Genomic DNA, 17,308 nt, shown 5'->3' on the forward strand with positions numbered 1-17,308 from the left:
TAATAATGTCCTGCACAGTTATTGTCAATGCAAAGTGTACAGTTGGCCATTTCACCATTCTGAACCTATTCCTGAGAGAAACAGAGGGAGAGAAAGCGAAAGAGAGAGGAAGAGAGAGAAAGAGAGAGAGGAAGAGAAAGAGACAGAAAGAGAGAGGAAGAGAAAGAGACAGAAGAGAGAGAAGAGAAAGAAAGAGGAAGAGAGAGGAGAAGAAGAGAGAAGAGAGAGAGAAGAGGAAGAAGAGAAGAGAAAGAAGAGAAAGAGAAGAGAAAGAAGAAGAAAGAAAGAGAGAAAGAGGAAGAGAGAGAAAGAGAGAGGAAGAGACAGAAAGAGAGAGGAAGAGAAAGAGGAAGAGAAAGAGAGAGAGGAAGAGAAAGAGGAAGAGAGAGAGGAAGAGAAAGAGAGAGAAAGAGAAAGAGAGAAGAGAAAGAGAGAGAGAAGAGAAAGAGAGAGAGGAAGAGAAAGAGAGAGAGGAAGAGAAAGAGAGAGGAAGAGAAAGAGGAAGAGAAAGAGAAAGAGGAAGAGAAAGGTATACAGAGCAAGGACAAGGGGGTAATAACAAATAAAGAAGGAAGGCATGAGAGAATGCTCTTCCTCTCTTAGGGCTGCTGTGGAGACCTAACCAGTATGAAACATCCTGTGAAAACTGAACAGAATGGAGGACAAGTGTAGTTGGACTGGTGTTGAGTGTTCATGGTGATTGTCAGGGTTCTGTCTCTGCAGTGTTGTCAGTGTCGTCGATGATTTCCCAGGAAGAAGCAGCATTGTTTTCACTGGGACTACGGCTGCTGAGGTTGCTGCCGGAGCGGGTCAGGAAGCCAAAGCTAGGAGACAACACAGGTCTAGGATCAGCTATACTAACTCACAACCAGAAGAAACTAAAAGGTACACACAGGAGGAGAGAAAACAACACAGTTCACAGGTCAGAGATATTGTCTGAAAGGTTATATGCTACATAGCCTCTTGTGACCGACTGTGATCATTAAACAGTAAGCGTGCATGTGAGATTTGGTTCTGTGTTTCTGAGATCGCATCCAAGATGGCGTAGCAGTGCAAACGTTGTTTGTCATTCTCCCGTGTAAATGTTATATTTTTCGTCTTTTTTTGTATATATTTCAATTTATTATGTTTTTTTTATTCCATGTGTAACTCTGTGTTGTTGTTTGTGTCGCACTGCTTTGCTTTGAAAATAAAGGAGGGCGCACACTCTAGGAGCTCAGATGCAAAAATGTAATATGTTTCGACAGCCAAGCTGTCTTCATCAGGGTATAATCACACTGCGGGATGACTCGTTTATATAGTGTCAAAGGACACAGGTGTCTGTAATCATGGCCAAGTGTGGCCTAATTTCATTGGATTATTATCAAATATTAAAATGGCATACAAAAAAACAAATGGATAGCATATGATCATAGATTCATTTTTGACTACACAAGCCTACAAACAATTACAATGGCAGTCACAATAATCACAAGAATGGCTTCAGATCAAAATCTACGTTGAGACCGAAGGGAGCAAGGGTCTTTAAATTAAAGATCCAGGCAGCCTCTCATTTTAACAATAAATTGTCGAGGTCACCCCCTCTCCTAGGGAGGGTGACATGTTCGATGCCAATATAACGTAGGGACGAAATCGAGTGGTTTGCTTCCAAAAAGTGGGCCGCAACTGGCTAAGTCGAGTTTTTGCACCTAATGGGGCTACGATGCTCTGAGATACGTACTTTTAATTCACTCTTTGTTAACCCACATCATTTTTACCACAAGGACAAGTTATAAGATAAATAACTGCCTTAGTGGAGCACGTAATAACACCTTTTATTGGGATCTGTTTCCCTGTTTGTGGGTGTTTGAAGGATCTACATTTATAAGTGCCATTGTATTGAGCACAGCCACTACACTTGTAATTTCCATCCAGTAGGGGCGCAAATAGACGTTGTTCAGGAATATCTTGGGGTGGTAAATCAAGTGTAATGGCTGTGCTCAATGCAATGGCACTTATAAATGTAGATCCTTCAAACACCCACAAACAGGGAAATCGATCCCAATCAAAGGTGTTATTACGTGCTCCTAATGATATTAGGCCACACTTGGCCATGATTACAGACACCTGTGTCTTTTGACACTACATAAACGAGTCATCCCGCAGTGTTTGTGATTATACCCTGATGAAGACAGCTTGGCTGTCGAAACGTTGGACATTATACATTTTTGCATCTGAGCTCCTAGAGTGTGCGGCTCTCCTTTATTTTCTAGTTTTCCACTCCGCTAGCCAGCACCTCGCCTAATAGGTGTGCGCTTATTTTTCTTCTAGCACTGCTTTGCTTTATCTTGGCCAGGTCACAGTTGTAAATGAGAACTTGTTCTCAACTGGCCTACCTGGTTAAATAAAGGTGAAATAAAAAATAAATAAAAACCTGTAGTAAGTACTACATTCTGTAGATATGAGGTAGTCCCTGGTTACACCACAAGGGGGAGTAGTCTATGTTTATATTTATAGGCTTAGTCAGAGGCATCAGCAGGTGCTGTGAAATGTATACATTGAAAGTAAAAGCAGTGAACAGAGCGGCAGCATGTGTTTGAATGTCTGCCTAGAGGTAAACATAGACACACAACAGTATTATCAGGAGACCAGGGGTAGTTTAACATAGACAGACAATATAATCAGGATTCAGGACTTAGCAACAAGTTGATGGAACGATTATCTAACCAACCACAGACCTGCCTCAACTTTGCATACCCAATCAGTGGCCTCGCAGTAAGGGTTATGGTAGGGAACTGCATAGTTAACTGAGGCTCATTGTCATTTCAAATCAGGCTTTTGCAGGAATTCTCCAACAGATCAAGGTCCTGCATCAGTTTAGCAGCGTAACAACATTGTAACAGGCAACTATTCATACCAAATTTATAGAACTATCTTCTGACTGGGTTTCTTTGAATGTTGTAAATGTGCTTTAAACATGTTTACATTTCTGTATGTACCGTAAATAGCTATGTTAATACATGTGTTGTTTACATTAGCAAAAACAGGCCAGTAGTACTTACAGGTTCCTGATGCGAGACTCTTGTGGTTTGCTGTCAGTGCTGTCTGTCCCGGTTTCTGTCTCTGCTCTCCTCTCAAACAGGGGTCCTTTCTCCTCATCACTGTTTAAGGAAAGCACATCCACAAAGTCAGCACTGCGTCTTTGTGTGTGTGTACATGTGTGTGTGTGTGTGTGTGTGTGCGTGCGTGCGTGCGTGCGTGTGTATGCGTATGTAACTGTGTGTGTGTACCCGTGTGTGTGTAACTGTGTGTGTGTACCCGTGTTTGTGTGTGTGTCAGTGTCACCTGCTGCATTCGTCCTCTGGCATGCCCAACATCTTGGCCTTGATGACAGTTTTCTGTTTCTTTATGGCAGAACGTACAGCATCCAGCAAGAAGCCTGGACACCGCTCATCATTCAGGATCTCCCTGTGAGGATGACACAAATGACACACACATCAGTACATACACACACAGGTATATGAAACTAGACAAACACAAACATGTAAACACATACACACCCACTCATAAAAGGTATGAAACATCCCCCATAGTACCTACCTCTGGTAGTAGGAGAGTTCCTCCTGCACCAGGAACAGGTTGGCTTTGAGCTCGTTCCTCTCTGTCAGCATCTCTCTGACCTCCTGCTTGGTGAAACAGGGTCTGTTGGGATCCTTCAGGTCTATCACCAGCTTGTCAGTCAGGTCCACTTCGGTCTTACACGGATTGGCCTGTTGGGGTGGAGAAAACACAGGTACACTATCACAATTTAGTTCATGTAACAACAGTCATGTGTTTTATGGCTAAGGGAAACTAAATGTTGTTGTTCACCTGGTATAACACATTTAGTGAACTTCACAGTGAATGAAATTGTCTAAAAGCAATAAGAAAAGCATAATACCCATCAAAATGATGAGATTTGGCAAAATGTGTGACTATTACAAAGTAACAAGACAACATTTTTCTTGTAGTGAGATGTCTTAGTCACACTATACTGTAGGTGGACAATACATACATGTACATCTTGTGCCAACGGTGTTTACTCTCAGAAATATAAGTTAACTCCTTTGTCAGAGAGAAAAGTCACAGATATTACCTTAATTTCTCTTATCTTTAGTCATAACAAATATTTCAAAATGGCTACAGTTTCTTTTACAGGGAGAAGAGTTTAAAGAAACAAAGGCCAAGTGTAAGACTTGGCAGAGAGAGGACAGTGACAAATGTTCAAAGATTAAAGTTCAGCTCCAAAATAAACTGAGGGAGAGGGCAGGACACTAAAAGTTCTCTAGAGAAATGACAACAAGGTGTAACAAACAAGTCAGTAAAGGGAGTCAGAATACACTGGATGACTAATGTTATGTAGTATTATAAACTTGGTACTTTGGGTCCTGGATACTGATTGGCTAAAACAGCATTTCACAAGTATTACTTAAAAGTACTTGTTTACTGTTCTATTCAGGTTGGTAACCAGTTTATAATAGCAATAATGCACCTTAGGGATTTGGGGGACTTTTTGCTTAAATATAATATGAAGGTCCAAGGCCAATTCAAAAATGGAAATTAATCTTATCCTTTCAACAAGGGACAAACACACCTCTACACACACAGAGCCACCCATCCACACACATACAACCCCCCACACCATGCATGCACACACACACTTCTTACCGTGCCAGCAGCAGTGTTGGCTTTTTCCAGCTGGGTGGTGAGGCGTTCTATCTCTTTCTGTTTCTCTCGGAGGTCTGCCTCCATGTCAGCCTTCCTCTCCACAGCATTCTTCACCTGGGCCGTGACGATGCTCTGCTTGTGTCTCAGCTCCCCATTCATCTTCATGAAGCGCTCCAACTGCTCCTGCAGCTGTACACACACACACACACACACAGGTATGTAACAACACATTAACATAACACTCATATTACATATACACTCATTCACATCCAGGCCGATGATATGATAAGATAGATATCATAGCAGGCCTTTGTGGGGGTGCAGGGACTCATTGGGAGCAAGAGGAAAGGACCATATTAGACAAACAAAGGGGGTTACTCCCATGAACAGAAAAGCATGTTCAAGCATAATTTTGAGCTAACTTAATTTAGGATGCTCTGGGTTCTAAGTAAGGTGAAAAGCCTAGAAACATCAACATACAGACCCAGCTCGAGCTGGAGTTTAAAACCATTACTGTGTGACAGAGCGCTGCTGTGAATAAGGGAGTGGAGTCATGGCCCAGACTTGTCTCCAAGGTGTGGGTGATGCTCTGTGTAACGAATGTGAAACGGCTAGCTCAGTTAGCGGTGCGCGCTAAATAGCGTTTCAATCGGTGACGTCACTTGCTCTGAGACCTTGAAGTAGTAGTTCCCCTTGCTCTGCAAGGGCCGCGGCTTTTGTGGAGCGATGGGTAACGATGCTTCGTGGGTGTCAGTTGTTGATGTGTGCAGAGGGTCCCTGGTTCGCGCCCGGGTATGGGCGAGGGGACGGTCTAAAGTTATACTGTTACATCTGCACAACCCATAACCATAACAACTATACCAGTACTGTTTCAGTATCATGTTTTATTAGTCGTATGTACACGTGGTATACACCGTCCAATGAAATGCTTACTCGCAGGTTCCTTTTGACAATGCAACAACAATAAATAATAAAAGATAAGAATACGAACGTAAAGTAAAATGGCTCAGTAGAATAGAATAAAGATTTTAGTATAAGTATAATACACAATTTATAGTCCAATATTTACATGTGTTTAGAGGAAGGGTTGGATTGAGGGGCAAGTCTTTGAATTGAGCACTATTAAGCAATCATAACAAGAATCTCGTAGTAGCAGTTGTGATGTGTGTGTAGCATGAATGTGCACTGTGTGTACAAAACATGATCCTTCCATGACATAGACAAACCAGGTGAATCCAGGGGAAAGCTATGATCCCTTATTGATGTCACTTCAAATCCACGTTAAATCCACTTCAATCAGTGTAGATGGAGGGGAAGAGATATGTTAAATAATTATTTTTAAGCCTTGAGACAATTGAGACATGGATGTTGTATGTGTGCCATTCAGAGGGTGAATGGGCAGGACAAAATATTTAAGTGCATTTGAACGGGGTATGGTAGTGGGTGCCAGGTGCACCGATTTCAGTGTGTCAATAACTGCAACGCTGCTGGGTATTTCATGCTTAACAGTTTCCTGTGTGTTTCAAGAATGGTCCACCACTCAAAGGACATCCAGCAAACTTGACACAACTGTGGGAAGCATTAGAGTCAACATAGGCCAGGATCCCTGTGGAACGCTTTCGATACCCTGTAGAGTCCATGCCGCGACGGATTGAGGATGTTCTGAGTAGAGGTCGACCGATTAAACGGAATGGCCAATTAATTAGGGCCGATTTCAAGTTTTCATAACAATCGGTAATCTGCATTTTTGGACACCGATCATGGCCAATTACATTACACTCCACGAGGAGACTGCGTAGCAGGCTGACTACCTGTTATGCAATTGCAGCAAGGAGCCAAGGTAAGGTGCTAGCTAGCATTCAACTTATCTTATGAAAAACAATCAATCTTAACATAATCACTATAGTTAACTCCACATGGTTGATGATATTACTAGTTTATCTAGCTTGTCCTGCGTTGCATATAATCAATGTGGTGCCTGTTAATTTATCATTGAATCATAGCCTACATTGCCAAACAAGAGATTTAACAAGCGCATTTGCGAAAAAAGCCCTGTTGTTGCACCAATGTGTACCTAACCATAAACATCAAATCTTTCTTAAAATCAATTCACAAGTTGCGAACTAATTTGCCAGAATTTTACGTAATTATGACATAACATTGAAGGTCGTGCAATGTAACAGGAATATTTAGACTTAGGGATGCCACCTGTTAGATAAAATACGGGACTGTACTGTATTTCACTGAAAGAATAAACGTTTTGTTTACGAAATGATAGTTTCTGGATTTTACCATATTAATGACCTAAGGCTCGTATTTCTGTGTGTTATTATGTTATAATTAAGTCTATGATTTGATATTTGATAGAGCAGTCTGACTGAGCGGTGGTAGGCAGCAGCAGGCTCGTAAGCATTCATTCAAACAGCACTTTCGTGCGTTTGCCAGCAGCTCTTCGCTGTGCTTCAAGCCTATCAACTCGAGATTAGGCTGGTGTAACCGATGTGAAATGGCTAGCTAGTTAGCGGTGTGCACGCTAACTAGCATTTCAATCTGTGACGTCACTTGCTCTGAGACCTTGAAGTAGTTGTTCCCCTTGCTCTGCAAAGGCCGCGCGGGTCTTTTGTGGAGCGATGGGTAACGATGTTTCGAGGGTGGCTGTTATCGATGTGTTCCTGGTTCGAGCCCAGGTAGGGGCGAGTGTCACGACTTCCGCCGAAGTCGGTTCCTCTCCTTGTTCCGGTCGCGTTCGGCGGTTGTCGTCGCCGGTCTTCTAGCCATCGCCGATCCACCTTTCATTTTCCATTTGTTTTGTCTTAACACACCTGGTTTACATCTCCTACTAATTACATGTGTATTTAACCCTCTGTTCCATCCATGTCTGTGTGGGGTATTGTTTATTGTCAAGGTTGGCACGCTTCCTGCTGGTTTGTGCCGAGTTTTGTTTTATTACCCGTGCTTTGTGGCAGCCGGTACTTTTTTTCTGCCTCATCTTGTTCTTTGGGCATTTTGTGTTGTGACGCGGTTGCGTTCTGTATTATGGTGTTCCTAATGTTTTGTACACTCAGTGTGTGTGTGTGTGTGTGTATTCAGATAGACTGTACATGTAGTCTTCTTGTCCTTACCGCCTCCACCTCCTTAGACACGCTTCCTATCTGCTGTACTTTGGCCCTCAACTCATCTCTCTGCTTGTCAACCACCTCCTTCAGTTTCAGCATCACCTCCCGCTCTTGCCGTTGGACACGGTCTGAAACACAGGACCACAACAATACAATATCATCACTGTGGGTTTTCAATGGTCAACAGACGGCACAGAGACAACACAGTAGGGCATAAAAAATAAAAGTAAAGAAATAAAAGCTCAACGCAAAACGGAAATGAATGTCCAGGAAGTCCCTAATGAACATGACCCAGTAGTTCATCAACCATCAACAGTCGGTCAAGACTAAGTCCCCAGCCAAAGCTGCTCAGTGGAGTGTATCTTAAGGTCTGTGGTTAAACAGTAAAGACACTTAAGGATTATCCTTCAGCACATGGTCATCTTTAAGCGGTCTGGTTTATACCTGTTGATTCAGACACACTACTCTGGACATGTAATGACTGATACATAACCTATGGTGGAGATTATTTTATTTAACATTTATTTAACTAGGAAAGTCAGATAAGAAAAATTATTATTTACAATGACAGCCTACCCTGGCCAAACCCTCCCCTAACCCGGACGACGCTGGGCCAATTGTGCGTCGCCCTATGGGACTCCCGATCACGGCCAGTAGTGATACGGGATCTAACCCAGGTCTGCAGTGCCTTAGACCGCTGCGCCACTCAGGATCACAGGAGCTATGGCGTTTTGATTTGGATGGACATTGGTGACACTAATGTTCCTTGGCCAAACTGCAATAAAACAATCAAACTTAACAACAAGCAGCTAACATGGACCTCTTGGTGGGAAAACTGGTTTCAACGTGTAGTATGGCCTGGGCCCGTAGAGGTACTGCAGGTGGTCCACAATTTTCTATTTTTTATAAATAAAACAAAATGAGAGCCTGCCTGCCGCTCTGTCCCTTTTTGACTCTGCCTTGGACTACGAACCTCTGCCTACCCACGACCTGCCCTTCGCCTGCCCCTTGTTATAATAAATATTCTAAGAACCGAAGCATCCACCTCTTGTGTTTGCATCTGGGTCATATCCTGAGTCGTGATAGTACGAACTGGCCCTGACTGACCCAGTAGAATCGGACCAGCTCCGCAATGCTGTCTCCTTCCAAGGAGCCACCATTAGAAGACACGAAGAGGTACTTCAAAACCTTATGGAAAGATTCCAGACCTTGGTGGAATGCCATTGCCACACTTTCACTACATTGCTGGAGCAATTCCAAGGATTATCAACTGAGCAACAAGCCACTGCAGTAACACCCCAGACTCTCAGTAACCCCGCTACCAGTGGCGCTTCTCCCAGCCTACCCCGGCTTCCCGAGAACCCCGCTTACCTCTTCCGGAGCGCTATGCTGGAGATCCTGGAACCTGCTGGGCGTTTCTCTCCCAGTGCTCTCTCATCTTTGAGGTACAGCCCTCTTTGTTAAATTCAGATCAATCGAAAACAGCGTATCCTATAACGCTGATGTCTGTAAGGGCGCTCGCCTGGGCTACGGCAGTGTGGGATCAACCATCTGCCTTTTGCCTTAGTCTGGAGGATTTTGTGGCGGAGGTAAGGAAGGTGTTTGATTCCCCAGTGTCCGGGAGAGAGACGGCTTGGAAGCTACCTCTTCTGAGTCAAGACTCCCGCAGTGTGGCAGACTACGTGGTTCACTTTTGGACGCTGTCCCCCGAGAGGGCCTGGAATCCGGAGTACCTGTTCGACACCTTCCTTCATGGATTATCGGAGGAAATCAAAGACAAACTCACTGTCCGGGAGTTACCCAGGGACCTCGACTCCCTCATAGCCTTGAATATAAGGATCGATGGGCGCCTACGGGAACGCAGGAGAGAGGAGTTCTGTGTTCAGCCACACTCGCTTGTCCACGTTTTCTCCCTCACCTCCGAAGAACCCCGGAAGTCCCCGACGCCTGCATTCCCGAGAGAATCCGAAATCACCCGAGCCCCCTCAGCGACTAGTCTCCTCCTGAACCCATGCAATTGGGCAGGGCTAGATTGTCTCCTTGCGAACGTTTACGCAGGCTGAGCTTCAACAGTTGCCTGTATTGTTGTACTACAGGACATTACATAGCCACCTGTCCAGTAAAATAACAGGCTCATCAGTAGGTACGGGTACGCTGGTGGGCCATACAGGGAGTCTTCAAACTCCCATTACTTGTACTCCTCTCCATGCTGTTCCACTGCTGCTGTGGGGTGGTCGGTCAAAATGTCTTCGGATGCTCATTGACTCTGGGGCTGATGAGAGCTACATGGACGCTACCCTGGTATCTGAGCTGGGAATCTCTACTCAACTCCATTCCCATGGACGCCAGAGCTTTGACGGACTCTCCATTGGCAGGGTTACTCACAGTACGGTTCCCATTAACCTGCAAGTGTCGGGTAATCACAGTGAGTCCCTACAGTTTCTACTAATTGCATCTCCTCATACACTTGTGGTTTTGGGATTTTCATGGCTCCAGAGGCACAACCCCCTGATCGACTGGGCTACTAGTTCTATCCTGGGTTGGAGTCCATTCTGCCATGCACATTGCCTTAAGGCGGCGCAGCCTGCCCTTGGACATCCTCCTGCGGGCTTGGGAAAAGCCTCGGATCTCCCGCGGAGTACCAGGACCTCCGGGAGGTTTTCAGCAAGGCTCGTGCCACATCCCTTCCTCTGCATCGACACTATGATTGCGCTATTGACCTCCTCCCGGGCACCACGCCACCTCGGGTCGGCTTTATTCCCTGTCTGCCCCGGAGACCAAGACCATGGAGGTATACATTGAGGACTCTTTAGCTGCCGGGATCATGCCTCCTCCTGCCTCTCCTGCCGGTGCAGGGTTTTTCTATGTGGAAAAGAAGGACAAAACCCTGCACCCGTGTATTGACTACTGAGGCCTCAATGACATCAACTGTAAAGAATTGTTACCCACTACCACTCCTCGGCTTTCGAGCTTCTCCAGGGGGCAACCATCTTTTCAAAGTTGGACCTTTGGAACCCCTACCACCTGGTTCGGATACGGGAATGAGACGAGTGGAAGACAGCATTCAACACGGCTAGCGGACACAATGTGTACCTGGTTATGTCGTTTGGTCTGGCCAACGCTCCCGCAGTGTTCCAGGCCCTGGTCAACTATGTGCTCTGTGACATGTTGAACCGGTTTGTGTTTGTCTATATCAACAACATTTTTGTCTTTTCCCTGGCAGCTCAAGAGCATGTTCGCAATGTCCGACAAGTCCTCCAGTGCCTCCTGGAGAACCAGATGGATCCTGACAAGGTGAAAGCCGTGGTGGATTGGCCCCAACCCACATCCAGAGTCCAGCTGCAATGTTTCCTGGGATTTGCTCATTTCTACCGCTGCTTTATTCAGGGCTACAGCACCCTGGCCACCCCCCTCTCTGCACCCCCCTCTCCCAAGGTTCCGTTCATGTGATCCCCAGCTGCTGACCGGGCATTATTGGATCTGAAGCACCGTTTCACCACAGCCCTCATCCTAATCCATCCGGACACATCCCGTCAGTTCGTGGTGGAGGTTGACCCCGTCTGACATAGGAGTGGGGTTCGTCCTGTCCCAGCGTTCTGTCCAGGACCAAAAGCTGCATCCATGCGCTTTCCTCTCCCATCGTCTCAATTTCGCTGAGAGGAACTATGATGTGGGAAATCGGGAACTTATTGCAGTCAAGATGGCACTGGAGGAGTGAAGGCACTGGCTCAAAGGGAAGGAACATCCATTCTTAGTGTGGACCGATTGTAAGAATTTGGAATATCTTCGCACCGCCAAGTGCTCAACTCAAGGCAGGCTCGTTGGGCTCTGTTATTCACGCGATTCAATTTTACCATCGCCTACTGCCCTGGGTTCAAGAATGTGAAGCCTGACGCCCTCTTCCGCCTGTATAGTTCTGCTGCTACACCATCTGACACTGAGGCCATCCTCCCTACCTCCTGTCTAGCAGCTACACTAGTCTGGGGTATTGAGAACCGGGTCCGCAAGGGGCCACCTTCCCAGCCAGACCCCGGGGAGGGGGCGGCTAACCAGATGTTCATCCCAGATTTTTCCGGTCCTGGAATGGAGCCATTCCCCTGAACTCACCTGTCATCCCGGCTTCCGCCGGACCCTGGCTTTCTTACACCAACGTTTTTGGTGGCCCACCATGGTCCCTGCACTGTGTGCACACAGAATATGACTTTGCGGCAAGCTCCGGCTGGCCTCCTTCAACCACTCCCTGTTCCTCATTGCCACCGGTCCCATATATCCCTGGACCTTGTCACTGGTCTCCCTCTGTCTGATGGCAACACCACCATCCTTACTGTGGTGGATAGGTTTTCCAAAGCTGCACATTTCATTCCCCTTCCAAAGTTACGCTCAGCCAAGGAGACAGCCTAGCTTATGGTGCAGCACATCTTCTGGATTTATGGACTTCCGGTCGACATGGTCTCCGATTGGGGTCCCCTGTTCTCGTCCAGGTTCTGGAAGGCATTCTGTACCCTCATTGCATCATCGGCCAGCCTGTCCTCCGGGTTTCATCCCCAGTCTAATGGCTAATCAGAGTGAGCTAATCAGACTACTCTTCGCTGCCTCGTCTCTGCCAAAACCACCACCTGGAGCCAGTAACTTGTGTGGGTAGAGTACTCCTTCCCTGCTCGGCCACTGGACTCTCACCCTTCGAGTGTTCCTTGGGTTACCAGCCCCCGCTCTTCCCTGTGCAAGAGGAAGAGGTCAGTATAGCCTCGGCCCAGATGTTCGTCTGGCTGTCGGCGTACCTGGAAGAGAGGCCGGTCCGCTCTTCTTACGACCACCTCCAGGCATCACCGGCCTCCGGCTCCCCGCTATCGGCCAGGGCAATGGGTATTGCTGTCCACTCATGATCTGCCCCTCCGGGTGGAGTCTCAAAAACTTTCCCCCCGTTTTATTTGTCCATTCCCCATCCCTAATGTCCTTAGCCCCTCTGCTGTTTGTCTTTTGTTGCTCCTGCCTGCCCTGATCCTGAGCCTGCTGTTCTGTCCCTTTTTTTACTGTGCCTTGGACTACGAACCTCTGCCTGCCCCTTTATTGTAATAAATATTCTGAGAACTGAACCATCCGCCTCCTGTGTCTGCATCTGGTTCATATCCTGAGTCGTGATACTATCTTGTTGAATGATACTAGGGTTGGTGCTCTTAGCAGCTTCTATAGCGAGAGTATAGACGACTAAGCAGGGACGCGATCAATAATGAATATCTTACTAATACTTAATAAGTTATTGTAATAATACAAATATACGTGTCTATTATAGTCTATTAGTTTATATGTATCTTTTCTGCTTTGTTCGTCTTTCAGTATTTACATAACAAATGTCACATTTACGATCACACATTCACTTCCAAAATAAACAAACACCAGAATTTCTCAGTCAGCAATGTGTTTCCGTGTGATTACCACCAGAAGTAAATACTCTGAGCCAGTTTAGCAGTAACTCCATTCCCGTGACACGCATTACTTTGGGGTACTTTACCTGTTGTGGTGGGTAGTATGTTTGCATACACGCATGTGAGAAGGGGATTGTTTTTAAGAGGTGTGTGATATATTATGTATGACAGAAAGGGTAAGTACCATGCCCCTAAGGCAGACGTTTATACTAATCCTTCGTGGACATGGTTGCCCCTAAGGCAGATGTTTAAAGTAACTTTCCTGGACATGGTTTCCCCTAAGGCAGATGTTTAAACTAGACTTCCTGAGCATGGTTGACCCTAAGGCAGATGTTTAAACTAACCTTCCTGAGCATGGTTGACCCTAAGGCAGATGTTTAAACTAACCTTCCTGAGCATGGTTGACCATAAGGCAGATGTTTAAACTAACTTTCCTGAGCATGGTTGATCCTAAGGCAGATGTTTAAACTAACTTTCCTGAGCATGGTTGACCCTAAGGCAGATGTTTAAACTAACCTTCCTGAGCATGGTTGACCCTAAGGCAGATGTTTAAACTAACCTTCCTGAGCATGGTTGCCACAAAGGCAGATGTTTAAGGCTGTTCTATATCAACCAACCTCCCTATATATCGTTGCCCTTAAGGCCGCTGTTTAAGCCAATCGCATGTTGTGACGGCCCTGAATTTTTCTGAACCGTCTCAGTGCTTCTCCTTCCAATAGGGCGCTTCCCCTTCAATTCCCAATTAAATAGTGCATTTCCTTCCAATAGGGCGCTTTCCCTTTAATTCCCAATTAAATAGCCAGCATCAGCTGCGCAAAAGTGGGGTTGTGATGGAGCAGTGAATGATTATTGGTTAAGACCAATAACCCTCAGTTCCGAAGCTTCTCTATTCCGTTTGTTTTGTTGCTGTTAAACGTGTGTTTTGTAGCCTAATAGAGTTTACCCAGGATCGGAGCCACTCTTTGCGTCCGTGGACTACACCTCTCCGTTCTTCATGGCCTTTCTCAGCTGGAGATCTGTTGGTGGATTGGATTGTCTGACTGACCGACTGACTACAACCTTTTTGTATACGGTATTTCATTTCTTTTGATGTGATGTATACTGTGATGATTTATGTAGTTAGTTGTAGTTGAGGACTTAGTAAGAGTTGATACGCTTTAAAGTTCTGTGGTAAAATAATTGTTATATTGATTGTATGATTAATACTGGGTTTACGCTACACTGAATGAACGGACAAACATTGCGTGACAAAAGTCACTTGAGTTCCCTGAACTCCTTTACCGGGCTGGACTCTATTTAGGCCCGAGGTACAGGACATTTCTGGAGGAACCAGAACTCCTTGTGTTATATTATTATATGTGTGTATAATCATTGATGTTGCTAATACAACCCACGCAAAATAATATAGTTGTTTTTGAAGTTCTTTTCAATGTTTTAAGGGTTTATGAAAAGTTTATTTCCATCCTGACTTTTACATAAGTCCTTTGTATTGGTGTAGACTTGACGGACCAGATGGGACTCATTCCCTCCCAAACCAAAAGGAGAAACCAATGTTTTCTCTGGTAGGCACAACCTACCTGGCACCTCTATAAATAATAACCTCAAGTCAAAACCGTTACAGTGTGTGTATGTGTGTTTATGTGTTTTAAACCAACCTTCCTGGACATGGTTGCCCCTCAAGCAGCTCTGTAACTCCTGATTCTCCATCTGTAGATGCAATACCTGGGCCTGCAGCTCCTCGCACCTCCTCCTCTGCTTCTCCACCTCCTCCTGCACCTCCTGCTGGGGGACAAGGAGGAGCTGTTACAGACTCTGGGTTAGGAGGAGACACACAGCATACCCACCATAGAAATAGAATGACATTCTAGTTGTTATATTTCTATGGTACCCATAACCATTGACTTCTAGTGAACTCATTGCCCAATACCAGAGGAGTCTACAGGTACTTGGTGGTGAGGAAGAATAGGCTCCTAATTAAATCAAATATATTGATAGCTACTGAGTGCTAGCTGAAGAATGTTCCAAGTGAAAGAGAAAAACAAGCCAACAAGACCAATAACCGACAGTGTAATCAGGTGTGAGACAGAAACAACGTGTTGTAATGAGCAGGGCCCATGGTGTGGTGTGTGGTGCATAGACATGTGGTGTAGTGAAAACTGTAGTACCAACATGTTTCCTCCTATCATATCAAATCTATGATCGTTGACATCACAGACCAGATAACAGTGACTTCCCTAATTATACTGCGATATAGCCTGGGTTATTTTTTTTATTAAACACTGCACAATGCAGTTTCTCCAGAGATACATCTGATCAAGACCGAAATGTGCGATGTAGTAGGGAGTTGTAGTTTCCAACATGACAATATTCTACATAGCTCATTGCAGAACATGTGGTAATTAACTACATTGACCATAATCCATTGCACGGGACATTTATTGTTTAATTCTGCGTTGTTACAGCATTCGACCCACGTAATGCACAGTGCAGTTAATGTAATGTGTATTTTTATCAAACCCGAAATCCGTGATACATACTGTGGCAATAGCGACCTGTCAATAAAAACACACGAGTAACATCATAACGACAATAGCACGAGCGTCCATTCCGAACACACCATTCCGTGATGTTACATAACAAAAACGACATATAGTCTACATTTCGCTTAGGCTACTAATACAACTAAAATGGAGCCTTCTCTGTGTGGGGGAATAGTTGCCTGTGGTAGGTCTACACTCTACACATAATGTGTCACACAGATAACAAATATGTTTTGTGAGCTGTCACTTGCCACTGAATGGGCATGATGAATAACGTGGCATACTAACGTGCAGCAAGTAGTATAATTATTAAATTGTACCCTAGCCATCAAAACAATTAAATTGCTACATTGTAGCAGCAACTCCAAATCACATATCGTCCGCTAATTGAAACGATACGTCACTGGAGGTATTATCTCCCATGTTACTACCATATTATTACCACCGACTCACCCGTTGTATTTCGCTCTTGCTTTCTTCGCATTCTTTCACATTTCTCGTCTTCTTCTGTTTCTGTACATTAAGTGTTTCGAACGCTTTAAGTAATTCTTCTTCTTTTGACTTGTGAGAATGGTTCCGCGATGCGAAGCTCTCCAAAAGTTCTAGAACTTTGACAATTTTAGGCACCAGTCCTGTGGCGCTCTCTTTACCGTAGCCGTCAATAAGTGTTTCCACTTCCGAGCCAATCAATTTAGCTATTTCGTATACATCGTCCACAGTTAGTGCTGAACATGTCCTTTCAAAACACACCTCTGTCTTCTTGACGTCTTGCTTTTGATCGTTTCTACCGCAATCCTTCTCCATTATTGCACAATTGTGCAAGTGCACAAGTGTTACTATCGAAACCAAGAAATAAAAAGAACGTCGTTCTCACGGTGACATGACAGTTCCCCGGTGAAAGAGTAGAAACACAATTAAATCGAAAGTCAAATCGATGCATTCGTCAAAATCGTCACCCTATGCTCGAACTTGACTCTGAGTTGCATGCTTGGTCAGAGACTAGAACAAACCCGTTCAAACTTGAACCTCATTCGAGTATACGTCACACATTTTACCTAACCCTAGTCTAGAACATTAATATGAGGCCCAATTCAAATAAGAGTGTACTGTCGATTGGAGGCCAATATTTCCGCCCAATCTCGGCTTGTTTCAACATCCCTCCTACTTTCCTGTAATAGGACTGAGTCATTTATTGTACCTTAATTTAACTGGGCAAGTCAGTTATGAACAAATTCTTATTTACAATGGTGGCCTACCCTGGCCAATCCCGGATGTGGGCCAATATGGCAATCACGGCCAGATGTGATACAGCCTGGATTCGAACCAGGGACTGTAGTGACCTCTTGCATTGAGATGCAGTACCTTAGACCACTGCACCACTCAGCAGTCCAAGAAGCACCTCTTCAAGAGCCACATAACAGTGTAATGTTACGCTAGGTCGACCATAATGCAGACAGTCTGAGCATACAAATTGGATTTCCTCTGAAGGCATGGGAAACGATCAATGATGCTGTACTGTTCTTTAACAGCAGCCATAGGTAAA

At 45.0% G+C, this 17,308-nt stretch overlaps 1 protein-coding gene across 2 annotated transcripts; it reads right to left on the bottom strand.

Annotated features, from left to right (window-relative positions):
* Positions 1-426: 426 nt before the first annotated feature.
* Positions 427-16,877, bottom strand: LOC115136818 (RILP-like protein 1). 2 transcript variants are annotated; one of them, XM_029672636.2, is made up of 8 exons: positions 16,219-16,877; positions 14,881-15,004; positions 7,809-7,930; positions 4,687-4,875; positions 3,580-3,749; positions 3,325-3,447; positions 3,042-3,140; positions 427-824 (listed from the first exon to the last, which is right to left on the bottom strand). In XM_029672636.2, exons 1-8 carry the CDS (start codon positions 16,567-16,569, stop codon positions 704-706), a joined length of 1,299 nt encoding a protein of 432 aa, XP_029528496.1. In that variant the 5' UTR covers positions 16,570-16,877; the 3' UTR covers positions 427-703. The 2 variants fall into 2 exon arrangements, with proteins under 2 accessions (XP_029528496.1, XP_029528495.1); XM_029672635.2 differs by having other exon boundaries at positions 14,881-15,007.
* Positions 16,878-17,308: the final 431 nt, after the last annotated feature.

The sequence above is a fragment of the Oncorhynchus nerka genome, linkage group LG11 (assembly GCF_034236695.1).
Source record: "Oncorhynchus nerka isolate Pitt River linkage group LG11, Oner_Uvic_2.0, whole genome shotgun sequence".
In the NCBI taxonomy this organism is placed as follows: Eukaryota; Metazoa; Chordata; class Actinopteri; order Salmoniformes; family Salmonidae; genus Oncorhynchus; species Oncorhynchus nerka.